The sequence below is a fragment of the Lathamus discolor genome, chromosome 6, assembly GCF_037157495.1.
Source record: "Lathamus discolor isolate bLatDis1 chromosome 6, bLatDis1.hap1, whole genome shotgun sequence".
NCBI lineage: Eukaryota > Metazoa > Chordata > Aves > Psittaciformes > Psittacidae > Lathamus > Lathamus discolor.
The window spans coordinates 14,850,747-14,878,293 of record NC_088889.1 but is presented as its reverse complement, the minus strand read 5'-3'; the positions used below and the strand labels follow the sequence as shown (position 1 = coordinate 14,878,293).

General features: G+C 52.6%; 1 protein-coding gene across 1 annotated transcript; it reads right to left on the bottom strand.

The window, feature by feature from the left end:
• Window positions 1–1,246: 1,246 nt before the first annotated feature.
• GNG2 (G protein subunit gamma 2) lies at window positions 1,247–24,541 on the bottom strand. The gene is made up of 4 exons (XM_065685174.1): window positions 24,326–24,541; window positions 6,642–6,708; window positions 4,980–5,095; window positions 1,247–3,918 (listed from the first exon to the last, which is right to left on the bottom strand). The coding sequence occupies exons 3-4, from the start codon at window positions 5,064–5,066 to the stop codon at window positions 3,790–3,792; spliced, it is 216 nt and encodes a 71-aa protein (XP_065541246.1). The 5' UTR covers window positions 5,067–5,095; window positions 6,642–6,708; window positions 24,326–24,541; the 3' UTR covers window positions 1,247–3,789.
• Window positions 24,542–27,547: the final 3,006 nt, after the last annotated feature.

Here is a 27,547-nt window from a genome sequence, read left to right as displayed (position 1 = left end):
CAAATACACAGGCTGTGCCAGCATGGTCCCATGCCTGCAGCAGGATGAGGCTCTCCAGCCTTCCTCCTCCTCCTCTCCTGCCTTCATCACCCTCAGGATAGCTCTTGCCGTTCCTAACCCATCCTGGTTTTCTCCTCCCCTCCCATGCTGCATATACAATGTTCTTGCATCTAATGAATGCAATCAGTGCAAATGGGTTTATTCTCATTAACAAGCCCTACAGGGCCTGGTGCTGGCATTGGGGTAAGCAACAGAATGGCATGCGGGGAGCAACTTCTCACCTCTGCTTTCCCTGGGTGCTCCACACCTCCTCCGGCTCAGCAGATGCTGCTGGCTCGGCAGTGCTGCTGCTGCTCTGGAGCTGAAGCCTGGGGAGGTGAAGATGAAACAGAACAAGCCTTGGCAATGGAGGAGAGCCAGTGGGGTATGGCAGCAGCTGAACACTGCCTGGCTTGGCACACCAAGCAGCCGAGGTGTTGCAGGAGCGACGGTTTGCTCGCAGTGACACCAATGTTTTTGCTTTTAAGCTGGCCCAGTGGACACAGCAAGGGATGGGGAGCTGAGAGTCAAGCCTGCCAGAGCAGGAAAGTCAGGGCATGCTTCTTCCGTCTCCCCAGGAGTGGGCAACATTGGCCGCTTGCTGAAATGCAATTAACATGCATAGAAAACTTGAAATACCTACACAGCATCCACACTGAGCTCAATGGCGATGGGTTTCACTGCAAAGCCCGCACTGCCACCTTCCTCCTGGCCCAGAGATGACCTGAGGCTAAGCAGCCTCAAGCTGTGGCTAGCTGCCTAGCTGGGAAATCATTTGCCCAGGAGAGCTCTTCAAAACCAGAGTGAAAGCGGGCCAGATGTGGGTGTGCTGGAGGTGGCACTGGGTAGAGCCTGTACTCACTGCCAGGGATGGGAGAAGAAGGAAAGCAGAGGGAGAAGGTATGGACATGGAAGCTAGAGCTTTAGGTGTCTCTCAGTTCCTGAATGACTGTGATTTTGAGCAATGTTGCACCCTGAACGAGCCCGATCCTCCCTGCGCTGGCTTCTCCTGCAGGAATGTGGCTTGTCAGTGGCTGAAACCCCGAGAGGCTTCCCTTTCCCTCACCAATGGGCACAAAGCTCCTGCCAAACCCCACACCCTGTCGGGGTGACCCTGTAAACCCACCGGGAAGAGGATCGAGCCGCAACCAGGATGGAAACCCACCTCCCCAGGGGCCGGCGCGCACAGAGCATCATCTCCAAAGGCTTGAAACAAATCCAAAATTTTATTTCCAACGAGTACACAGACCACACGGGATGGGGATGCGCTACATCACAGCGCCGACCTCCCCGCGCTGGCTTTCGGTTACCACCACCCCCTCCCCAAAAGCCTGGCAGCGGCAGGCTGGCACTGGAGGGACGGACTTGGCCCCGCCACCAGCAACCTTGGCAGAAAATAAAAGTCCTTTTCCAGTACTCCAGATATTTTTTGTTTAAAAGCCTGGGGGTAGAGTTGGATGTCATTTGAAACCATGCTGGAAATACGGCATCGGGATGGAGAGATGGCTGGTATTTCTGTTGCGAGGGGGGAAACGATCTTGGCAGGCGATCTCTACTTGGCTAACAAAGGCGTATCTGTGCAAATATAAATACTGGGGTGAAATACCTGGCAGCACACCAATGTCAACACCACTACTAACGTGAAATAAAGACCAGCAATGTAAAACACCTTCTATGAGTAGTTCAGGTTAATTTAACACTCCCCCCACACACACCCTTCATGCATCTTTATTTCTTCATTTATATACTAAGAATTCAAGTTGTAAAATACAGAAGTCATTAAAAAAATTATTACAAACCACTTTGTGACAGCATTGGAGAAGGGCTGGGGTGTGAGCCCCGGGTCAGACCGGCTGTGCTTCACTCTCTGTGACAGTAAATCAGCGTTAAAAACAAGAGACAAACCAGGGACGGGGTATTTACACATCTGCCTTGCAACACTAAGAGTGAAACCAGCTGCAGAACAAATGACTTCATCCATCCTTCATCCTAACGCTATGTAAGCTGTAGTAAAAAGATCGAGGTTAGGGGGGGCTGAAAGCCACGGTGGGAGGACTGGGACAATCTAGGCTACTCATGTCCTATAAATGTTCCCAGATGCCAAAAGTTTGGAGTCTAGTGTAAGAAAAACTGGTCTTCTCTGTGGAAGACTAGAAAAAGAGTATGAAAAGGTAGAAAAAACAAAAATGCACTTATTACGGGCTAGAAAGTTTCGCCAAAAGGTACATAAAGACTATTGCCCTCTTGGATCCACAGGGATTTTTAAGCTGATACCTGATTCAGAACTACAGTTTAGCCAGGTCACTGCAGACCCCCAACCCCCTATGTGACACCCACCTAATTTTGTATGCAAATCCCCAAGTCGGGGTTCCCAAAGTTCCCCAGGAATGTAGATGAGCGGGGAGAGCCGGGAGCTGTTTATCAGTGGAAAGGAGAGAGAAGCCACGTCCGCCAAAGTATTAAACCCAAAGCAGATCCAAAGAAGGTGGCTTGTGTCCCCGGAACGCTGGCGGCAGATGAACTGGACCTGGGAGTAATTCCCCAGCCTGACACAGAGCTCAGGCTGCATGTAAACAAGGTATCAGGCACCTCCGTGAAGGGGTGGCCCCATGCTCCCCATGCTGCTCCCCAGTCTCTACCCACTGTACTGGGGCAGCAGCGGTGGGTGTGGGAAGGGGCGGAAACATCCCGCTGTGGGGCAGCATCCCTCCATGGGGCAGCATCCCAATCCAGCCCCAAGGAGAGGAGATGCTGCTGAGAAGCCAAAAGAGCAGGACACGGACCAAGCAAGGAGGGCAGAGGCACAGAGGTGTAGGAAAAGAGGAAAAACCCGGAAAGGAGTGGTCGACTTTGATTTTCGGATTTCTAGCTACCCCTCAACGCCCAGGGGTACCCTAATGCAGGAGGTATTTCAGGCACATCTAAGGCATTGCAGGAGTTGCCTTTACTTTCAGAATCGCCTCGGTTTCCTCCCTACAGCTTTTTCCACCAGCACGTGGTGTCAAATGATAGAAAAGAAAAATCTGGAGCGGATGAACAGAGATAAACTCTCATGCACTACCACTGAACGTCATCACAGGAGTATGAAGCACCAACCACGACACATGATTCACTTTTACTTGCAGAGCTGAAGCTAATCATATACAAAACGTTAGCAAGTGGGGTTCTCCGGGAACACGGAGCTGCCAGCACACGGGGGGCAGGCAGGAGCTGCCGCGTCCTCGCTAACCCACCGCGGGGCCCTGTGCTACGCAACCGCCGGGAACTAAAACGCACAAGACCAAACATTGAGTAACACCATAGTTCATCTAACCTGTCGCTATATATCTGACAACTTAAATAAAAAAGAATAGTTTGGAAAGAAACCAACAATATCATTCCAAGAAGGCTATACACATCCTTAGCAGTTACTTTGCTCAGCACAGCTCTGGTGCTTTTAAATATGGAACAATCAAACAATTTTGTGAGCAGAAAAGTGACACAGATTTATTCTTTACATATTTTGTTGTGGGTTTTTTTTTTCTTTCTAGGCAACTCTACAGACTTCAGATCTTTTGCCTCGCAATGCAGATCATCTTATTCCCCCAAAGGTAGCCAGGTTCTTTAAACATGCACATCTCTGTAGCTTCCAGGCCGTGTATTTTACTTATTTTTTGTTTAAATTCTGCAGACTAGCAGGTTGTCCCCATTCCTAAAAACTCTACATCAGTGTTCAGGGTGGCCTGAGTGCTGGTCAGGCTCCTCGAGGGTTTACAGGATAACACAGAAGAACTTCTTCTCTCTAAAGGGGTTTTCTGAGGCCGGGACAGGGGTCAATAGAGGGTCCTCCTTGGCGTGGGCTTCACAGTACGCCATCAGGTCTGCTGCTGCTTTTGACACCTGGAATAGAAGGAGCCCTGCATTAGGGATGAGGTGTGCTGGGGACATCCCACCTGAGAGATGGCATGTCCCATGGGGCTGAACTCACAGCATCCCTGGGCAGGTAACACCGTCGCTAGCCAAAGACCGGCCCAGTGAGCCAACAGCACGTCCCTGGTGGGGCTGGTTTTTCACATCTGGGCTCTAAGCTCTACTGTCAATATGCACTCCCATGAGCATCCTTAACATCCTTCATCCATTCTTGTCCTTCACCTGACCTGAGTGTAGCAAGTACCGACTCCAGCAGGTACCACATCCCTGCCAGCTCTGCCCCCCATTCCTCGGCAGGGACATCCACAGCTGCTCCTGAGCTGCCCTACCTTGCTCCAGACCTGAGAGGTGACGTTTTGACTTGCAAGCACAAAGAGGTGCTCGCAGTCAGCAGCCAGCCCCAGAGCATCACTCTGCTTGGGACTGACTGTCATCCAAAGCCACCCCAGTGGAGAACATAAACCCTTTGCGATCTCAAGCTTGAAGCCAATGAGATTTTGCATGCCCAGAAGCAGCAATTCCACTGGGGTGGAGCAGAAGCGGTCAAAGCAAAGGAAACACCTCCTGGAAAGGATTTCCATAGGAAACACCTCCTGGAAAGGATTTCCATAGGAAACAGGCTTTCAGAGTTGCCCTGCTAACCTCAAGGCTGAGCACTGAGCACTGCCCAAAGCACACTTTCAACCAGCAAGTGCGACAAACAGCATGGGTTTAACCTATTCCCAAGAAGGTGAGATGCCTCAGGGAGAGTTGCTTATCCCTCCCCCTGGCAGAGCTCCAGGCAATGCTTCCAGCGGCTTTCCACAGGCAAGCATCTGCTGCTGCCTTCAGCCACGGCCATAGGGATCACTTAAGACAAACATCCTCCATAAACACCGCCCTCCACCGCATCCCAGCTCCCATAACGTGCTTTTGGCAGCTGCTCAGCAGCAGACACCACCTCGCAGCATAACTCTGAGCTGACAGCCAACTCCTGAGCTGGTGGTGTCAAGTGATAGAAAAGCCTGGGGAGGAGGAACAAACTCTCATACCTTTATCCTGTCAATGTTGGCCTCCATCTTAAGCTGCTCCACCAGCTTGCGGGCTTGCGCTATGCTAGCAGTGTTGTTGCTAGCCATGGGCAGGCCAGGCGCGCTCTCCAGACAGGCTGTGGGTGCAAGGACACGAGTGAACTGCTGGGCTGGGCAGAGCTGCTCCCAGCCCTGAAAAGTACCCCAAATGGTAGAATCACAGAACGGTTTGGGTTGGAAGCAACCCTAAAATTCACCCAGTTCCACCCCCCTGCCACGGGCAAGGACCCCTTCCACTAGACCAGGTTGCTCCAAGCCCCGTCCAACCTGGCCTTGAACACTGCCAGGGATGAGGCAGCCACAGCCTCTCTGGGCACCCTGTGCCAGCGCCTCAGCACCCTCACAGGGAAGAACTTCTTCCTGATATCTGATCTAAATCTGCTCTCTGTCAGTTTAAAGCCATTCCCCCTTGTCCTATCCCTATGTGCTGTTGTCAGAAGTCCCTCTCCAGCTTTCTTTCCAGCACCTTTATGCAATGCAAGACTGCCCTAAGGTCTCCTCGGAGATTCTCTTCCCCAGGCTGAACACTTCCAGCTCTCTCAGGCTGTGTTTCAGCCCTCTCTGTGTAGCTGTTAGAGCTGAGCTGTATGAATGCGGGTGTGAAGATGAGAGATGTAGACCCGGGCGTTTTAGCCAGGGTTGAACCCTGTGTTTATACAAGGACAGTGAGCCACCAGCCTTTGTGGGTCGGCGGGTACTCACACACTGCCAGTGGCACCCTCCTGTGCCCTCTCCATTGTTCCCAGAGCAGGGAATGCCCTATGAGCCATGCTTAGGTGACACTGGGACCTTCCTGAGCACAGCAGGACCCCAGCTGGGCTGTATTCTGTCTTTGGCTGTTATATGAAAGGCTGTGGTGGCAATAAAGCAAAAGGAAATCAGAGAACGGGCTCCCCCTGGGCAGCCCTGGGCTGCCTGGAACTGCAGTACCAGGCTCATTACCCTGCCCCGAACCAGGCACATCATCCAGCCCCACACCAGTGCCCATGCCCAGCCTTCACCCTGTGTCCCTTGGCCTCCCTTGCTTTGTTCCTGCTGCCAACTTGAACATTGAGATGCTAAACAGGATGCTGGAGTTTCCTGTTTCTCAAGATTTCCACCCCAGGCAGGCTCATTAAGTCCACGCCATCTTGATCACGGATGTTTTTCCGCTGCTTTATAACAGCCTCGAGCTCCGGTGGCCAGAAACCCAGCATTCAGCTCCTCCTGCAGCCAGTGCTTTTGCAAGCAGCAAGTATTACACAGTGTGGGCAGACCCACACCGTGCTGCCCCTGCCTGGCTGGGGCTGCCCGAGAGCTCCAAAACGCGGCTCTGGGGAGTGTCCTGCAATAGCAGGGCACAGCGAACCTCCCACCAGTCCCAGGCAATAGGACAAGGATGGCACAGCCCTAAAATGAGGAGCTTTTTAGAGAGGAGACTGAAAAGCTGTGAGCACATTCAGCTCAAGCCCATCTTGGAGGATGTAGAGGACAGGCTCATCCTGGGATGTACAGAAAGAAACAACCTGGCACTGAGCAAGGTGCCCATCCTGGAAGTCGTGCCAGGGGAGCTGGGGTTTTAGCTGAGACTCCTCCCCAGGCACCCCTGCCCCTTGGGGAGCGCAAGGAGGAGTTATTCTTTACCCGAAGCAGGTCTCTCCGGTGATGTGTGCCTCTAGGGGAAGATCTGCTCCTCTTGGCCGTTCACTACCTTTGATTAAGGGAATATAAAAAAGAAGAAAGGAGCCAGGTTAGGTCACTGTGATGCCAGTCAATGCAATGAGACCATTATATATGGCATCAGGAAACCCAGAGCCCTTGCAGATGCCAAGTCCCATACCCTGCCAGGAAGGCAGAAAGGCTGTGGGTTTCCTTCCGTATCCCCCCACCTCCTTGTGCCTTCCAAGCACATTCCCCAGTGACATTATTCACATTCAGTGAGATTTTCGGCACAGGAAGAGGTTTCAAGCCAGTGGGCAACTATCCGAGGGCTGTTGGCAGCCAGGCTTTTAGCTGCTCTCCAGCAGCCCCACAGCACATCCGAGCATGCTGTAGGATGCACAGCAAGAGGGGATGCAATTTAACCGTCTGGTGCAGAGAGCACGTGGCAGGGCAGAAAGAGCATCTCCTGGGGAAGGCTGCCAAAATCCTACCCCCCTTTGCCACAGCCCAGCTCCCACCATGCCTCCGTAACAGCCCAAGCTCCTGGCCAGGTCTGCTCTCATCGCCCTTTGTGCCATTGCTTGAGGTTTAGCTCCAGCTTGTGCACTGTTTCCATGCTGGCTTTTCTCAGCTCTCCCCCATTCTTTTTGCTGGAGAGGTGTTGGAGCAGCAGGATGCCTCTCTCCTGGTTTTGCTTTCAGTTCTCCCTGTGAAGCCACAATGTGGATGGTGGTGGCGGTGCCACCACATCTGTGGTGCAGCAGCTGGTCCTGGGCTGGTGGGAAAGCCAGTGACCATAGAGATGTTCATCAACCAACATGCCATTGCATGGTCTGAATGCTGCAGAGACCTTTCTAATGCAGCAAATGTTATTCAGTGATGTTGTGCCATTTCATACTGAGGACCATGGTCTGTTGGTGCTCTGGTGCCGAAAAGTCACTTAGGGACTGAAGACTAATGTCACGGAAATAGGCACAGGAACAGGAATGACTGCTGAGAGCAGTCCTGAACTTTTGAAACATATATGTATCCAACCCTGCTACCAGCCTTCTGCAAGGAAACCCTCCCATGCTCTTACTACATCTAGCCTAGAGGCAGTAAGGTGGAAAAGACAGGCCCAAAAATAAGGCCAGAGAAGACTGAGACCCTGCTGGGGCAGGGGAGGGGAGATCTGTGCAAGCACCCCGCTGTGCATAGGGCTGCTGGGATGATGGCGGGGACCTGGCCGATGCTCAGCCAGCTCACAGGACCCTGGTGACACCAGCAGCTGGCCACACTTGGCCCCTCTGCAGATACGTCGTGTATGAACTTGAACCAGTTTGAGGCCAGTGATGGATTTGCAGTGTTTCCATTCTGCGAGCAACTGGACGTGCTTCCTTCACTCACAGGGGAATATGCACGGCGCTTTATTTCATCCATTTAATGGCACGTGTGCCTGGATAATATGATTCCTGACCACAGGTTAATGAGTAAGGATGCTATTCTATTTTCATGCTAATGATATTTAGCATGAACAGTACATGGATATTGTCTCTTTTGGGCTCTGCACTGTAACCACAATTCAGGATCTCACCAAGTTGTTTTGATACTTGCCTGTTGTGCAGAGGCATCATGGGTTATTTACTGTATGTGGCAAGAGATTTCATTCTTTTAAAAGGACATGAAAGTGCTTGCAATGAATGTCTGGACTCAGAAATTTTGCTGATTTTTGCTAGCTGGTATTTATGCTCTAAAAAGCACCTAATTTGTTGTTGACTGTTTAATGAAGAGCCATTGACATATCTGAATGGCATTTTCTTCTTTCATCAGTGGCACCCAGCCAAATCAGAGACCAAAAACTGGGATTTAGCTGGGCAAAGGGTGAGGGATGCTCCTGACGTTGGGGCACATGATCCAGCATTTATGGCTGTGTCTGCTTTTGGTCTGCTCGGTCTTCAGTGTTTACCCAGGATATAGAGCAGCAAAACCCAGCCCATGAGCTGCCACCGTCACTGCTTCAGCATGCACACAACGAGCTGCTGCACAACAGGATGAAATTGGGGTTTAATTTGCTCCAACATTACAAGCCACCATTGCTTCAGGCCAAGGGACAGCCAGCTCTCCTCCATCCATAACCACATCTACCTTTCTTTCTGAATGCATTTCTCTCTCCCAGCACATTTATGCACGTTTATGCACCCCTCTTAGATACTCTCCTGATCCAAGGGAGAACGCTGGTGCTGCTCCCATGTCCCTGTCCCTGAGCAAATCATCACAGAGGCACTGACCCCATCCCTCCTGCCAGCACACAGCCCAGCCACTAGAGACTCGTTTAACTCAGTGGTAAATTAATTTGCCAAGTTGCCTGCTGCTCCGCATCCAGCTCCAGCCTGGTGAGCCGCCAGCGCTGCCTCCTGGCACTGCCTGGCACAAGCTGCCTCACCATGGCACCACCTCGACCGAAGAGCAAGGCAAAATGCCATGCACAACCCCAAAAAGCCACTGCGAAAGGAGCATTTTCTGATGCCAGAGCAATAGAGCCCTCCTGCTAAGCTGCCTCTTTCCCAAACTGGGCTCCTGTGGGGCCCTGGCATCCCCCAGCTGCCAGCCCTGCTTGCAAGAGTAAATCAGCCTTCGCTTGCCAGCTTCTTGTCGGCACAAGCTGCTGCTTCCTTTGCACAGAGCTGTGCGCGCCTTGCACCGGCTCCATCGCCAGCCCCAAACCCACAGATCTGAGCCCAACCTCCCCTCAAGCTTTTTGCCCCATTTTGCTTGGGTTTTGTCTCAAGTTGCATGTGAATGGAGACCAGAATTCTCCTACATGTTTAAAATAATGCATTTTAAGAGTGATTATTGAAGGTAATTGGACTAAATATGCAGCTGTCACTACAGAAGGGGTACCCTGAAGCACATTTTGCACTGGGTTGAGTCTGTCACTGTTCAAAGGCAGCGCTGACCCTAGCTGGGATGCCAGCATCCTTGCAAAGCATTTTCTTACGTTCTCGAGGGTGCAAACAGGCATTGAGTAGGCTTTTACAGGTGTCATGAGACACCTCCTGCATCTTTTGGGGTCTGCAGCCTTTGCACACCCAACTGTGGTCCTCTGCTTTTTTAAACCTGCGGATCACATCCATCTGTTGCCAATTTTCCAGACTTTTTTCACCTCCCAGTGGGTTTTTCTCTACCTTGCAGAAAACCGTTCTCCCCACATGGGCCAGCTGAACCAAAAGGAAAAAGTGGTGGCCTGCAGGAATGAAACCAAAAGCACTGATATCTGCAAGGGCAAAAACCTCACCGTTCCTCTACCATCGAGACTGAAAGCGCACCACGCAGCATCACCCACCTCTGAGAACAGTTCCTTTGCAGAGTGAAAGCAGGAGCCTCCCTGCTTCTTAGTTTCAGTTCTAAAGTCACACTTTCCATCACTCGTGTACTGGTATTTTCCACACAGTTAGTGGCAAAGCAGGTGAACCCCACTGGGCAGCCAGGATTTTGGGGAGCACAGGGCTCAGGCTTGTTCCTACCAGGCAGTCATCACCTAGGGTTTTTTTTTCATGTTCCAGAAAAGGTGCCAGGCTGAGTATTGTAACAGAGGGATTTATTCCAGCTCCCATTTATGCTGGGATTGCTCTGGGCCGCTGCACATCCCAGCAGCTGAGGTCAGCCCAGCTCATTGCATCCCAGGGGCACAGTCAGGCACAGGGCCAGCGCGGTCCCTGCTAAGGCAAGCAGGCTCTCCTGAAAACTGCCTTTTCCTCCCCAAAACCCAGGTGTGATGCGGCACCCAGCACAGATAACAGAGCGTATGGCTGTGCTGTCACGCCCCTGCAGCCGGCACTGCTGGTCAGCGGCCGGCTGGAGCGTGGGAATGCCTCGCGCGGGGCTGGCTGGCTTTTCAAGCCATCCTGCTGCTTTTGCTAAAAGCCATCGCTAAAAATATGCGGCTCGCCTGAAAAATAATTACTAAATATACACAGAAAAACACAAAAATATTACAGACCAAAAAAAAACCAGCAGAGCCGTGTTTCCAGGGGGCGGAAGCTGGTGTAGTCACATTGATCTCGGCAGCAGTTGCAGACCTGGCTGGGAAAGGAGCCTTAATACGCCCAAACGACATGTGTTTCATTATATCCCTAAGCACAGAAAACAACATGAGCGAGGTCTGTGCCCGTGGGCTCCCATCGCACTGCTTCACAGGGGAAAAAGGACCTTATCCTTGGAGGTGGTTTCAGCCACAGCATCCACGGGGATTTTATTCCCCTTTCCAGCATCCATTTTTTACACCTGATGTCCAATACAGTGCTTAAATCACCGACGAAGCAGCTCGCAGATCAGAGACATGCTGGCAAATAAATAAATAAATAAATAAAACCCCAGTACCCGAGTGGGGGGAAAAAAAAAGAGCCCGTTGCCATGGAAACGGCTTCGTTATCACACCAGCATTGGATCCCTCCCGCCAAACAGAGGCGAGGTGGGATGGGTGCCCGTTTCGGGCCCAATGCTGATGTTTTGCCTTTGTCAGTGGGTTTTGGTGCCTGGCCTCCCACTGCTCCCACAGCAGCTGGGAAAGGTGCCATATCCATTGCCCATCTTAGACTTGTGCAGCCCTATTCAGCCCTATTTCACCCCAAAACCAGCATTGGAGTCAAACCCCAGCCTGCTGCTGGCTCAGCCAGCCCTGGCTCCCCCAGCAAATCTTGTTATCAAAGCAATGCAAAGCAAATAGAGGGAGAGGGAGCTGCGGCAGACATTTTTCTCTTCCCTAATTTTGCTGGAGCACTAAATAAAGAGCTCCCACTGGAGCTGGCTTTGCAGGGAGCCTGGCCTGGATGTCCCCTCCATCCACTTTGTGCTGCCAGAGCCAACCACTGCTGCAGCCCAGATCTCATTAATATCTGCAGTTGAATGCATGCTTTTCCATTAAGTCTGCAAGCACTAAAGGTTTAGCAACATCACACGATCACAGAATGGTTTGGGTTGGAAGGAACCTTAAAGGTCATCCAGTTCCAGCCCCCCTGCCACAGGCAGGGACACCTTCCACTAGACCAGGTTGCTCCAAGCCCCATCCAACCTGGCCTTGAACAGTGCCAGGGATGGGGCAGCCACAGCTTCTCTGGGCACCCTGTGCCAGCGCCTCAGCACCCTCACAGGGAAGAACTTGTTCTTAATATCTGATCTAAATCTCCCTTCTGTCAGTTTAAAGCCATCCCCCTTTGTCCTGTCCCTACAGACCCTTGTCAAAAACTCCTCTCCAGCTTCTGTTTTGGCCCCTTTAAGTACTGAAAGGTTGCTCTAAGCTCTCCCTGGAGCCTCCTCTCCTCCAGGATGAACAAGCCCAGCTTTCTCAGCCTGTCTCCATAGCAGAGGTGCTCCAGCCCTTGAAGCATCGTCATGGCCTCCAACAGGTCTCTGTCCTTCAAATGTTGGGGGCCGCATCCATTTGGAAAGCTGAGCATGTCCCAGTGCAGCCCACCATGACTGACTCCCCAGGAGAAACCACTTTCCCAAGAGGCACATACAGATCCAGAGAGGAGCAGTGAGCAGCTGCAATGGGGCCAAGTGGCTCCAGCCCCACAGGGACATTCCGGGTCTCACAGGGCTGTCCTTTCGCCTGGAGCAGTCACAGTGCCGTGGGTGTCACGCGAAAGTGAGAATCTCAGCTTTGTATTTTCTCACGGGCGTCCTAACGGCTCAAAACAGAGGCAAACAGAAACCAACCTCAACTTCCTCTTTTTGTTTGGTTGGGGTTTTAGCTTTGTTTTGTGGGGGGAGCAGGGTGTTAGCAGTTTTTTCAGGTGAAGGAGCAGAGAGCACAGCCTGGGACATCTGTACCCCTCCCTCCTGCCACCGGTCATAGGAAATGGTGAGTCCCTCTGGCCAGGTACCGACCTGCTCCAGGATCAGCACAAGGCTCTAGCACCACGGGAACATTACCAGGGTTGCCAGTGCCTGTGCTGAAGGTCAGGGGTTTAACATCAGCATTGTTTCTCCGGGTGACAAAGCTGGGTATTTCCAGCAAGCCAGAAAGCCATGTGACCCCCGACCCTGCCCCAAGGCCTTTGGGGGTGTTCCTCTGAAAAGGAAAAGCCATCCCACCATCATTTGCATGAAAACCCTGAGGAAAAAGTGTTTGGTCTTAATGCACAAGGGACAAACCCAGCAGTGTGTGCAGATCAGGCACTGAGAGGATGGGTGCCCTTGGAGCTTGGTCAAATACTGCAGAATAAGGATGCCCAAATACGCGGTTCAGTAGTCTAAGAAAGCAAAGCTGCTTATACTATGGCACAGAAATAAAGAAGCCTCAGCGGTCGCGTTCAGTGTCATACACCAGAAGGAACAGATAAGGGCATGCATCCTGTCACACCATCCCCAGCACCGCCTTTCAGGTTCTCCTGCAGCAGAGGGTTTAAGCAAAGGTTCCACTTCTGTGGCCCTCACCGGGTCTGAGCAAAACCACTGCTGCACTTCACCAAAAATGAAAGTGATTTCAGGGTTGGGGTTTTCTGTTGTTGATTTCTCCCTGTATGGGGTCAGCCCAGGCTGGAGGTCAATGGCACTATCTATAGCCGTGTCCCATGCGCCTTTTAACAGCGGTTAAAATACTATGTAGATATCCTTGAAAATGCTTGAGTTTATTATTTTGCATTTCTACTGCATCAACAGCCAGTAAAAGCCAAGTTCCTCTCCCAGAGTACGCTGTACCCATGTAACCTTTCTTTAGGATTATTCTCAACCTGGCATGTCTCTTCCCAGGCTGGAGTGACCCCGATATAACTGTGTCAGGGGCAGCTGGTGGTAACCCAGCACTACCAACAGCCATGCACCCATGAGGCAACAGCTACACAGTAAAAGTATGAATGAATTGACCAAATAAAAAACTCCTGTTGAAACCTTGATCATCTCTTGACTACCAAAATCCTCCCTATGAAACCTGTTTCCAACTGATGAAGTGGCAGCAGGGTGGGTATCCCTTACTTCAGAGCAGAAGCTTCTGCTGTCAAGGAGACTCTAGGTCTAGGACACACACACCACCTTAGAGCTGGCCAGAAAGGAGCAAAAACACACAAAAAAGCTCTTTTTTTCCCCATAGGGAGACTTCTAAAAACCCCAAATCACCCTTTAACTAGAAACATCATCACACCTATGACTTCTCAATCGCTTCATTTCTTGATTTCTTCACCAAAACAACTCAAATTGACCCTGAAATACATTCTTTGTACACACCTTGCTCACAAACTCCAGTTCTGTGCTGCTTGTCCCAGGAAAAAAAGAGAGATGGTTAAAGCTGCCAAGGAAGCAATGAGCTCTTGTACCAGGAAAAGGAGTTCAACATCTGTTCATACGGCTCTGAACTCCTGACCCTTAATTAAGGGAAGCAGCCAAGAGCTATTATTTCATGTAATTAACTGATCCATTCTTGGGTTTCAGTTTTTAGCATCCTGCTCTTAACTATTTGCCATGGTCAAGATAAAGACCTTTAGGGGAAGGTGCAAAATGAGGTTTGAAAGCAAAGGGAAGAAGGAAGGAGTCCTCAAGGTGAAGGCATTTTACACAGCACTGTCTTTGGCTGTGTCAGCAACCATTCCTGAAGGGACAAACCCACCCTGGTGACTTTGTGTGGCACTCAGGAATTCAAGGCCACAGGGACTTACCAACTGCCTGCCTGTCAGCACGGGGGCACAGCCACCCCAAAGGGATTGGGGCAAGCCCTGATTTGGCTAAAAGATCACATTTTAGAGGGCAACATCCCTGTGACACCAGGAAATGGGAAGGAGCACATGGATTTTGTAGTAGCTCCTGCCACAGTGCCAGGCTGCTGGGCTCATCGTTCCGTAAGGCATTTTTCATCCCAGCTAAAATAAGCCCAAACCTGCTCCTTTTGCTTACAACGCAAGTACTTCACCTTTCCGCCCAAGTAACTTCTGCGGTACGTGAAGCCCTCAGCTGCAGAAATCATTGCAGTGAGGAATCATTCTCTGATGATTTCACCCGGATCAAACCTTTATTAGAATTTTATTTTAAGTAACACTCACACAAAGCCTAATAACCCTTTCCAGCCGCTGGGAATCACCCACCAAGTTGCATCAGCAAAGAAACAACCCCGTTAAGCATCCCATTAGTTTTAAGCCCCCCCAGGAATTACCTTAGACTGCTTTAATTAGGTATCCACCGTACAAAAGAATTAATTAATTAGTGATAAGCACCTGAACCACATTACTCATAAGGCTCTATTTCAAGCTTCAAATACAGCAAACAGGTCACAGCCTATCTGCTATAGTAGAGCAAAGCCTTGGTGCTGCTGCCTGGTATTTCTCTTCCCATCCCTGCCATCAAAGCAACAGGGCTGGGAGCTTTTTCTCCCTTTCTTTTTTCTTTTCCGTTTTTTTCACAGCATCCAGAGCTGGTGCCGTCAGAGCCACTACTCCAACAGTGAATGCTCTGCATGGAGGTGGGAGAGCTTTGTAATTACGTTCTGAGATTTGATGTGCTTTAGGCATGGGTTATGGAGTAAAATCTTGTCTCTTGCAGCTACAGTTACTCTGCAAAGGCTTCACTACAAAGTTGTTGCACTACAACAGCACGAAGATACCTGTTAAAAGAGTAAAGCCATTGCTGATGGCCAGATCCCAAGCTGCAGGTGGAGGATCGTCACTAAACATGGGTGATTTTAGCAGGTTTCTGGGTGAAAGAAAGGGGAAAGGGGGGAAGAAAAGAAAAATACCACTTGCTACTCTGTATTTTCACAATCAATAACTATGAATAGTAATTCATTGTGGCTTGCACTGGCTTCAGCACCCTCCAAGCTGACAGTCCACGGCAGGGATGCGGGCAGGGATGCAGAGCCCTGGCAGTGCTGCAAACCAGGTTAGCTGGGTCTGGCTGGGGAGAAGTAGGTTGCTCTTCCATCCTCGGTCGGTGAGCTGACCCATATTATCTCAATTAAATTTAACTTCTGTGGCCTGCTGCTGCCTCTTTTTTTTCCCTGTAACCTAATGCATTTCAGTCTAAAGTAGGACCTGATAATGGAGGCAGCGAGTACACCTGGGTCCTTCCCAATGCAATGAGGAGAGGAGGGCACAGCCATCATGACAGAACTGGGACAGGGATGTGGAGGGGGATCAAAAGGCAGCACCACTACAGCTGTGGGCTCAGCAGCTTCCTTTTGCTCAAGCCCTGACCCACCTGCATTTCTCCTGACCACAGCACTCCTGCAAAGCAGCCTTTCCCACACTATTCGCCTGGCTTGCTAAGCCTGTCTCCATCCTCAGCCCCTCTCCACTGTGCTCATCGCTAACTAACCTCCACATACAACATCTTGGCTTTCCCATGGAGCACAAAATCCCTGAACCAGCCCATTTTCGCCTTAAAAAAGAGAGGTAAAGCCTCCCTGCCACACTTCCTGCTGAGTCAACGGCCTTGCTTTTACCACCACACATTATTCTGGCTATATCGTGAAATGACACATGCTCGGCAAACACTGGTATTATGCAGGCGGGAGGAGAAAGCCATCCCAGAGCTGCTAGCCTGGGCGGTGGTTTTACACTTGCAATATCAAGCATTGCTAAAAAAAATAAAGGCAAAAAATTTAAAGCCAAAGAAACCGTGCAAACCCTGCATTAAATAGCACAAGATGGTGTTGCCCGTGCTGGTTTGCCCTCCCCTCCCTTGCATCGGTACCTCCTGTGCCAGAGATCAGTCCATCCTGGCCGTGGCATGGGCACCACGTGCTTCATTTATCCCCCCCGGGCCTGCTCCCGGAGCTTTAATCCTTCTGCCAAATGTGCTGGAGCCACTGTGCTTGGTCCCTGGTGCTCTGCGAGCTGCTTTCCCAAGTGCAAGCGCCTTTCCCTGCCTACCTGGCTGCTGGGAAACCTCAGCGCGGGGCTGTGCGCCGGATTCCTGTATTTTTCCCAGCATGAGCTATGAAAATCAATGAAGGCAGCTGCTCTTTGGGGGGCTGGGTTTCACTTCCAGGTAGGATGGAGGAGCAATATTGATTCAAAACCAGCCTAACTTTTACACACATTAATGCAAAAATTACACAGGGCTTAGATTTAGGCTTTAAAACAACAATAATTTAAAAATCAGTGCCTCCCTTATTTGCTGCTTACACCTCTCCATGAGCCTGCGCTGCTGCATTAAAATCATCTTCTTATTCCCTCCTCGCACAGTGTGGAGGGAGGAGGCAGGGTCCCCCCTGCCAGCACTGGCTGCAGAGTGAGGGAAGCACCGGACACAAATACAAACCCCCAAGCAGGGCTGTGAGGCTGAGCAGCAATTATATTAAATCAGATGATAAATAATGCAACGTATTTTGATAGTACCAGCCCTGCAAGCACGGCACAAACACCATCACGTCTCCATGATATTAAAAATACAAGGGATGAAGTGCAATCAGGTCAGCGTGACTTGAATAACTGAGATTAAAGCCCTTCTGAAACGCTGTCCTTGGGGCACGCTGCAGCTCCTGCCCCATGGCAGAGGCACAAACTGTTGCCTCTCCATAAGGTCCTACACAAAGTGATGGGACTCCACCAGACCTGGTCGGTGTTCAACACTTTGCCATCCAAGGTAAGAGAGCTCTGCTTGGACACTCCAGCATGAGCAGAGCTGCTCCAGCACCAGACACAGTCCTGAAGACTAACTCGAAGAGGTTAGATAGGTTTACAGGTTGTAGATGGCTGAGGACCCCTGCTAAGGACACCAAACCACTGCAGACCAAGCAAGGGGGTAGGAAGTACCCAAGAAGACGTGGAGATGTGGGAAGACGAAGCCACATGGAGGAGACCTGGCCACGTTTCTGCATGACACTCTGGGGACAGCTTTTGCCAAAACAGGTCAAATCCAAGAGGCAATACAAGCAAAAGAGCCCATGGAACCAATGCAGCCATAATGCAATTGAGATAAAACTGTATGACAAGTTGATGGAGCATCCTCCAGAGCAGGTAAGGAAGCCAAAAGCCAACCATGAAGACAAACCCCAACCTCTTCATATGCAAGCAGCATATGAGGTGAGGAAGTCTCCACCATGCAAACACAATGGTCAGATGCTTTCTGCACACACGCTGGAACCCTGGAAAGGAGGACACGACCCACAGAGAATCTGCTGTTCTGCAGCAGCTCAGGGCTCACAAGAACCTGCTCTAAGGTCTCCCTGGAGCCTTCCTTTCCCCAGGCTAAACAGCCCCAGTTCTCTCAGCCTGTCTCCATAGCAGAAGTGCTCCAGTCCTCTGAGCATCTTCATGGCCTCCTCTGGACTTGCTCTGGGCACTGAGAAATTCTCCTGCTATTTTGATCCTCAGGAGTCTCAGACCAAGGTCTTGGTGTCCTTCCATCTGAGATGACCCTTTCAAGAGGCAAAAGGCAGTGAGGATCTTGCAGGAGGGTTTGGGAGCAGTGGTGCAGTGAGGAGACAATACCCCTGGGCTGCATAAGTGTAAAGGGATCTCCAGGGACATTTCCCCATATCGATACACCTCAACCGGCTGGATGCAGCCCATACGTAAGGAGCCACTAACACTGTATTAACTTGAGAATATGTCTGCAGATGCTGGGGACACACTAATCCCCATCAGAATGGTGCCTGCAGATGTGAAAGCAAAAGAAGCAGTGGGGGAGAAGTTGGTTTCCTCAACTCATCCCCCGTGCTTCTGCCCCACAGTGTCCACTGCATGCATGACCCGGGGCTCTCCACAGGGCACAGCCCCAACCCCATGAGCAGATGATGGATACTTATTACTCTTCTACATCTTGTTCCTCCCAAGGTCTGCTTGAGGAGGAACACATTGAAATGAAGAATAAACTCTTGCAAGGTGATTTCTGCCTTGAAACACCAATGAACCACAGGTTTCCTTCCTCCTGCTGACAGCAGTGGGGAGAGCAAGCTGGAGCCCCAGCCTGGGTGGCAATCACTGTCCCAGTCTTCTCAGCCCCCCCTTGGTTGTCACCCATTAGGTGATAATAACCCACTGCAGAGGTGTTGAGGCAATCCAGCCCAGCACCACAGCATGGCCAACGCAGCCATGACATGGATCTTCAGTTTGGGTTCAGCCCAATAAACCCAAACCCACAGACACTGTCAAGGACAGGGACAAGCCCAGAGACCAAAGCTCATCTTGTGGTGCTCCTCAGACCAACCAAACCAGACAAAGCCCTAACGATGATTCCTGCTACATGCAGAAACATACTGGCACTGTCCTGGCATGCCCTGCTGACAGCAGCATCATGAAGACACGTTTCTGTCACCCCTATCATGTTAGGGGTCTGTTCCCTGACTCTCAACACCTTCTTTATCCTGCTTCCTTCCCTTTGCTGCACCTACTCTGAAGCAAAATCAAAGACACTGGGACCAAAAAGGAATGAAATCAGCACCAAGCATCTCACATCTACCAGCAGCTGGCAGTTTCTATTCCAAAATGGCCCAAATAGTACAACTCCTCCAAACCCACAGTTAGCGCAATGCACTCAGTCTGCAGGAATTCACAGCTATGGAAAGGATTTTAAGGCGATCGAAACCAGACGCATCCCTTCAGCATCCCTCTTAAAGGACTCACGCCTCAGGCTTGTGGCTCTCAGACACCGGGCCATGCTCCCCACGCCATCATGTGTTAGAGGGATGCTGCAACAGGTTAAGTGCTCCTGCAGTTCATCCAGCTTCAGCTCTTGGTCTGTCCTCTGGGACACAGCTCAAGACGGGAGCAGGCAAGAGAGAAAACATGCTTCTCCAAATCCCTGCAGATGCTGGCGGGTGCACAGGGACACCCTGCCTTGTCCTCAGGTCCCCAGGCTGGAGGAGCAGTAAGTGCTCTGATTCTATCACAACTGCTGCTTTTCCCTGCACAGACTTAATGCCACATTTGCTTATCAGCCAGTAAGCCAAGACAAGTTTTTATGGAAAGAGAATCAGCAAGTCCTGGTTTCAGTGTTAGCACAAATCCCCCCCGTGCACAGGCCCAGGGCTGGAGCCATGCTGGTGTTCACCACACCTTGGCATAAACCCCAAACCACTCTTGAGCTCCTCACCAGTCTTCCCACCACGGTGGTTTCAGAGCCCCAGGGAGGTGCAGGGCCTGCGCAGCCCTCTTGTCCACCGTGCCAGGGGTGCTGCAGGGTGCATCCAGCTGCAGGGACTGATCCAGCTGTGCTGTCATCAGAGGAGTGCAGGTTTCCTAACGCAGCAGGCTGACACACAGAGGCACCACAGCACTGCAATGACCCTACAATAACTAGCACAGAAACCCACCCAAACAGTGTCACTGTTTTCCCTGCGGTGCCAGCCAGCGGAGTGCTGGGGCTGCTGAGCTGCTCCGGCACAGACAGACAGAGGAAGGGGATTACTTGGCACCGACTTACTCTGGGCATCTCCCATAATCAGTGCTGTGTCTCTGTACTAAGGCACCAGCGGTGGCACGGGGCACCAATGTCCCCGCAGTCCCCCACTGCAGCTGGCGGCTCTGCGCACAGGCAGCTCAGGCCACAGCAGGCAGCAGTCAGGCTTCAGGGCTGGGGTTTAGCTGTACCTGTGTGGAGGATGCTGTAGGCAGGAGGAGGAGGGATGCTGAACAGCAGGGTGTGGGGTAAAACCGCAACACAAAGGTGCTTGAAGCGGGAAAATCCCATGCTGTGCCAGGGATTTTTCCTCTTTGGTGGGATCTCACATGATCCACGAAGAAGCACTGATGTTTGAGAGCTCTGATGAGCTCCAAGGCTTGGGCAAGGCTGCTCCTTCCCACCCAAGTTGCTCTCTCTTACAAACCCAGATGCTCAGCCAGGCCCTTCCCGGCTGGGAGAGGCACTTGTTGCAAGTATCAGGGGAGGGACAGAGCCAGCTGAGTCAACTTTCCTTCCTAAAGCCCTTGGGAGAGCAAGCAAGGGCAGGACAATAAACCTGTAAACCAAGATACCAACTCAGCTAACGGATCTTATCCACCATGGCACCACCTCTGCCCCATGCCAGCTCCTGGGGTGCTCTGCTATACTGAGTACAGCACTATGGGGTTCACAGCAGCACCCCTGAGAATAGCCAACCTGCAGCTCAGCCGGATGCTAGACAAAAGCATCACCCACGACCAGAGACTTCCCTACGCTGCTGATACTCACCAACCGCAATTCAGCAATGCCTGGACCTTCCCTTGGATAAACTAATTAGCCCAAATTACAATGATGACAACAGACAAAGGCAAAGAAAACTGCATGTGAAGAGCAAAGGAAGGACCAGATAAGGTGAAAACCAATTGGGTTTGGTAGGATAAGCAGGTCCTAGTACAATTGCTGCCCAGGAACTGTTGAGGGTTCCTCAACTGCATACGAATAGTGATTTTTTGAGGTTTGGTACTGTGTCATTTCAGGGATTATTTCTTTTTTCCCACTGAGCCTGTGAAAATTTGTGTTTGGTGTTTGAAGTCCATCATAGCTGCAGGAAATGCAGGAGACGCATTTGGCCTCAGCATTGTTGCATCCTTGGCCAGCCCAGGGGCTGGCTGCATCCAGCTCCTGCTGCCTCCCGACCCACAGAGCACTGGTGGTTTGCTTGAACCACTCCAGTCAAAGGTAGTAGGAATTAACCCTGGCCTGACCCAAAGCCCAGGCTCCACAGACACCACCCCAGTGACTTTGGATGGGTTTTAGAGCAAGCCCTACTTTTCACAGTGCCAAATCTGTGTCCTCCAAGCAGCTGGAGCCCATCCCATCCTTCTCCCCAGCTCAGACCTGCCTCTAAACGTGGCTCCTGCCCAACGGCCTGTGCCAAGTGTGTGCAGAAAGCTGGGAGAGAGCCTGCACTCCCCTGCAGACATCACATGCTCCCCCATAAGCAGAAGCAGGAGCCCCCCCCTTTCAATTCTCCCTATGACTCTGGGGGCACAAAGCTGCTCCTGCACTTTAAAGGGACCAGTTTTGGGGGTGTTTGCACCATGTATGTGGCGTACAGAAGAAAGAAATACGCATGAGGAAGGGCAGAAGCTCCATTGAAGTGAGCAGGCAATAAAACTGCACAAGGGCAAGCACAAAAATCCCCTTGCCGATGAACCATGCTGCACCCCATGCCCTGCCCCGCAGCGTGGGGTACCATCTCCCTCTGCCTTTCACCCCATCCCTCCTCCCAGGAGCCACTGCGACCCCACAAAACAGCTTAGCAAGAAACCAGAGAGGAAGAAACAGTGAGAAAAGAACCTGAAAAGCAAGAACAATTGAAAACCCACCCCAGTCCCTTTGCTTATTCCTCCTGCTTCTACCCCGGCTGTGAGCGTGCACAGCTGTATCCTGCTCCTGCATCCCGCTCTGGATGCAGGAATGACACACTTGAAGAAGTCACACCGAGAACTGACGCAACTTGTGCCAACAATGGTGCTTTTTCTGGGGCAAATGCCTTATTCCCAACCCAAAATGGGGCAGCAGGCCAGCAGTAGGGAGCAGGCAGTGCAGCTCTGTGGTCCTTAGTGACAGCACATGCATCTCAAGCTGGCTGGCCTTGAGCATCCTGGCACTGAAACAAGGGATGGAGAGGCATGGCTGCCCTGCGGAAGCACTTTTTGGGGGTACACAGGGCTCCTCTGCCGGCTCACCAGCCCTAATTACTATGGTAACAGCCTGCGCCGGCGCCTCGCTGTCCTCCTCTGGTGACTCACTGGGTTTCAAAAGGAGAAGCGATGCCTCGGCCACCACCGGTTGGAACAAAAGCACTGGAAGCCCAGCGGGCATGCCTGCACCTGCTGGGTGGGAAGGCATGGTCCATCCTTGCAAAGTTTGCATCTTCATCGCGTTTTCCACTCGCAGCCACCCCAGCACAGGGTGGCAAAGCAGCAGGCTGCCTCGGGGATAAAAATAATACTAATAATTGAGCTTCGTCACCAGCTCTCAGCCATCTACCCGCAGGAATCCCATCAGGAGACCCTGCGATCGCCTGCTCCTGGTCTCGATAACCACATGCTATAAGGCAGCCTAGTGCCAGGATCCAATGCACACTGGTTATCATCTCCCCCGCAGTGGTCAGCACCCGTTCACAACTGCAAGGAGCCCAGAGAAAATGCAATAAGCATCCTTAACACTGATATGTGCACCAATGGGAACAAAGCTGGCAGCTCCCAGAGAATCCGGGGGAAAGGATGGGCACGTGCAGGCTGTGTCCCCCACAAACTGGGGATACCCCATTTCAGATGTGAGGCTGACTCCAGCTGACATGCAGGTGATGCTGAGTCTGCCCAACTCGTGTCATAGGTGAGCAGCCAGCAGCACGCTGTGCCAGCAGCAGCAAGCAACAGCCCCTGCTTCTTCTTGCAAGCAAACGCAAGGCTGAAAAAGCCAAAAAATAAGCCCCAAAACTGGTGCCAAGGGAGCAGCATGGCTGATGCCCAGCCTTGCAGGGCCAGCATGGGAGCTGGGACAGGATGGGGCTGAGCGCTGAGCCATGTGCCCTGTGCCCTGCAGCATGGGGTGAGAAGAGCCCCATTATAACCTCCAGAGCACCTCAAAACATCCTCCTGGAGAAAGGCTTCGCCCCGGGGCTTTCCTGGCAATAATTAATTGAGTCATATTTCAGTCCAGCCAGGGGCCATATGGTAGAAAAGAGGATTAAAATCGCATGCTCCAGCTGCATTCAGGGAAATCCAGTTATAAGGAAAAACCCTCCGTGCCTGGCCCCAGCCTGATGCCAGGGTACGTGCTGCTGTCACCCACACAGCCCCGGCCCCTTTCCCTCTCTGGAGCACGGGCTCACTGGTGGGGCAATCACTGTTTGGAAATTTGGGGGCCCAGAGGAAAACAGGGAAATAAATTACAAACCAGACCTGCAACAATCCCTTGCCCTGCAGGCAGCAGGTACAGCAGTGGCAGTTAATGTGCGCTCGGAGTCCACCCTTTGGGGTAGCATGCTTTAAGATCATTAGTAACTCATTAGTTAGCAATTAGGAATCGCTGTGCTTCAACATTTTCCCTAAATAAATAAATCCATTTGCCACCGAGGAGGCAAGAAGGCAAAAGTTTTTTGCTGGATTCCCCGCCCACTGGGGCAAGCAAGCCCTGGACCGGGTTTGCCAGAGCACACATCCCCGTTGACCACTGATTCTCCCAGGGTTACTTAACCCGAAGCGCACACCCCGTGAACCACCACTGAGAAGAATAAGGATTTGGACTGAAATGATGGGGAGAGCGCTGCCGCTGTGGGGATGGCGGGGTGCGGCACCGGGTGACCATCACCCCCAAACCGCCCCCAAGCCAGGCTGGGGCAGATCCATCCCACCTGAGGCTGCTGCAAGGATTTGGGGCTGGGAAAGTCTCCCCCTTCTTTCCCAGGGAGAAAAGAAAAAAAAAATAGAAAGAAAGAACACTGTCTCATTCATTAGCGGAAAAAGCCTTCCCTGTGATGGCAAATCAGACGATTAACTGAGGATCAAACCCTCTGAATCCAAACCTTTGTTGGGGAGACCGGCCCCTCTGTGCGGCACCGCGCCCAGCCCCCGGCGGGATGGGGACCCTCGCCCTCCCCTCGGCAGGTGCCATCGCCACCCGATCCCGCAGGGTCCCCGCGGGGTGATGCGGAAATCGGCGCCCTGAGGGATGTGCGGGATTTTGTGCTGATTTGGGAGCGGTGCGGGGGCCACGGGGGCCCGGGGCCCGCCCTGCCCAGCCCCAGTGTGCCCCTGTCCTCCCAGCGCCCCCCGCCCCGGCTCCCCGCGTCTGCCCGGCGGTACCTGGAGGCGGCGGTGCTGCCCCGCGGGGCGGGCGGCGGCGGGACGGAGGAATGGAGGGATGGACGGAGGGGTGGATGGAGGGCCGGAGGGAGGGATGGAGGGCCGGAGGGAGGAGGAGGGTGGTCAGCAGCAGCCCCGAGCGGCGAGTCCCCACCCAGCTTTGTCTGCGCTCATCCCTCTGCCTACAGGAAGCGGCTCGGCCCCGACTTCCTCCTCCTCCTTCTTCTCCTCCTCCTTCTCCTGGTCCTGCTCCTGTGACAACTGCTCTCCTCTCCTCCCTGATGCCCAGGGTTTTGCAGATTGCCTTTCTCCAGACCCCGCTGCCTCCTGCCCCTGCCCTTTCACTCTGCGTCAGTCCCTCTCCCTGTCTCTGCCCGTGCCCGTGCCCATGTCCATGTCCTGGTCTCTGTTTCTGTTTCTGTCCCAGTCACTGTCCATTCCTGCCTCAGTCCCTTTCACGGTGCCTTGTCCCTTTTCCTCCCTTTCCTCATTCCCCCGACCCTGAACCCCACACAGGCTACGCACTAACCTCCACAACCACCCACTGTACCCCCATTCTGCACCCCAACCCCCTGTACCCATCACGTACCCTTCACCCACACTCTCTACACCCCTCATCATGCACCCTGCACCCCACACACCTCCCCGCAACCATCACATACCCTGCACCCCACACATATCCCCCACCCTCCCTGCACCCCAACCCCCCCTACACCTCACAGACCCGTCCCTGCACCCACAGCCCCCCTGCACCCGTCCCTGCCTTCTCCCCTCCTCCCCCTCATCTTTGAATACTCCGTGTTTGGGGATCCCTTCTTCTATCCCCTGAGCCCCCCAAACCCTCTGGCACTCACACCTCTGCCCTGACCACACAGCCCAAATCCCTGTCACCCCCAGACCTCTCCGTGCCCCTCGAGACCTTCCCAGCTCAGTAATTCCCTACCTGCCTCCCCAGGGCACAGCTCTGGGAACACCCATGACTCCATAGTTCGTATTTTCTTTTTAATCCATGTAAGCCCGCATGCCTGGTTTTTAGGATTTCAGGTGGAAGATTTCCAAAGCACAAGAGAGCTGGTGAGCGCTGGCTGGGTTTTGTATAAGGCAGCCTTTTCCTTTCCTCTGCCTGCACCCAGAAGCATCTGTAGCCGGCCCAGCTGTACCTTGGCTATACGTGGCTGTACCTTCAAATCTGCTTACACATATGTACACTGACAGTACGCTCATGTGTCCCTGGGCAGAGGGCACAGCAGAGCTGGGGTGCGGCACAGCCCCCAAAACAGGGCACTGCAAGCTGTGCCATTGCCCACGGCAGCAGCAGCGCTGGGATGCAGCTCCCCGCGGGTGGGGGGGCACGGGCATCCCTCGGAGGGAGACAGCAGCAGCTCCCCGGGCCCGCAGCGGGGGGTGCGAGGGGCTGCGTGTCACCCTCCCGCCGGCCAGGCCCGCAGGGCTCCCGGCAGCGGGGCGCTGGCTGCCGTGGATGGGCTTCCCCTCCCGTTTCCACAGCAACACTGATGACTGATTTCGCTGCAGGGCTCTGGAGCTCGGCCCTGCAGAGCCCACCCCAGCTGCCCCTCGGGCTCTGTCACCCACCACCCACCCCGGGCAGCACCCAGCATGGGGCCAGCGATGGCAGAGTCCCCCACCCCAGACATGAACCCTAAACACTACGCAGGGTACATGCGGTGCTGAACTAAATGGAAGTGTTGCATCCAATGATGATTTCAGGGTGAGGAAGGTCCCCAGGCTAAAAAGACAGGAGCACCCGGGGTGTTTCTGTAATTATCAGCAATTAGTCATTGGTGTATGATTGGGGTGATGTCAGAGAGTGCGTCCAGCACTGCTGGCTTGGAAGGGCTGACAGAAGGAGGATGCTCTGTGAGGCACCTGCCTGGGAAGAGTCATCACTGTGTAACACTGGAGAGAGCACCACCCGTTGTCAGCTGGCGGCAAAACTTAAAAGCAAAAAGGGACATTACTGCAACATTCCCCTTTTAAAGTGCATTTTGCACTTGGCTCCATAAAAGTGCCATTTGAACGCTGTCGCCCTACAAATCACACGTCTTTGACCACTCGGGCTGCCACGAAATGGTGACAGGAGATGCAAAATCTGAAGCAGAGCGGCTGGAGATAAAATGGGCCAAGAGCAGCCTTCCTGTGAGAGCTTAAACTCGTGAAGTGGTTAAGGCAGAGCAGCACAAGGGCTGCCAGCACCAGGGAGCATCTGAGGGAAAAGGCCAGTGTGGGTGCAAGGCTGCCTGGGGACACGCCGCCGGGATGGGAACTGGAGGACCTTTCCGCCCTGGGGACCTCTCCCTCAGTGAGATGAGGGAGGAGCAATGGAGGCCAAGCCATCAAATGCCAGAGGGGAACTCATTTAAGGCCTAGCTGAGAGTACTAGCCTTTGCTAAAGACAGTCTATGGGGAGGAGAGAGCCCCCTCCCCTCCCTCCCTCCTGGGCGGCAGGGCTGGCTCATGCAAAATAACATTCAACATCTGGTTTTAGGAAAATTGAGGGGTTTTAGAGGCCAAGGATGAAATCTGGAGGCTATACTTAGTAGCAGACAATGCAGTCCCCATCCCAGAAGTCACTTGCTCCCTCGTACTCCTCCCTCCTGCGTGAGGCAATCAGCTGCCCCGACAACGTCTGGTGTTATCAACAATTGGGCACCAAGACCCGTGGCCACCCCACGGTCAGCACCCGCCTCACTGAGGACGAGGGCTGGTTTTAGAGGACAAAGGGAAATCGCTGGTAACATGCAGTTATTTTTGGAGCTCAAAGAAAAGGCACAGGATGCTCCACTGCTCCACCATGGATGCTGAGGGTGCCAGCGGAAGGGTGCAGTGTGTATACCCCACACCAGAAGTGCACAGCTCCACATCTCTGTCCCCATACCTCTCCCAGGGTGCTTGGAGGAGGGATGGATGGCAAAGGCAGGCAGGCTCCAGTGCAGGTTCCAGGGGTGTCCAGGCTCCTGGGGATGCTGGTAGCTCCCATGGTACCAGCGTTAGGGTGGCACAGAGTCACATCCAGGTCAGCAGCATGCTTGGAGAAGCCAGCCAGGAAGCTTTACTGATGCTGCTTCCCCAAGGGAGAAGAGGATCTTCATCCTCTGCAGGAAATCAGGATTTTGCTCCTAGTAACAGTGAACTCCTCACATCAGACAGCCTTTATCTTTCCTACCACTTGCATCTCAGCAATTAGGAGTGGATTGGGTGTTA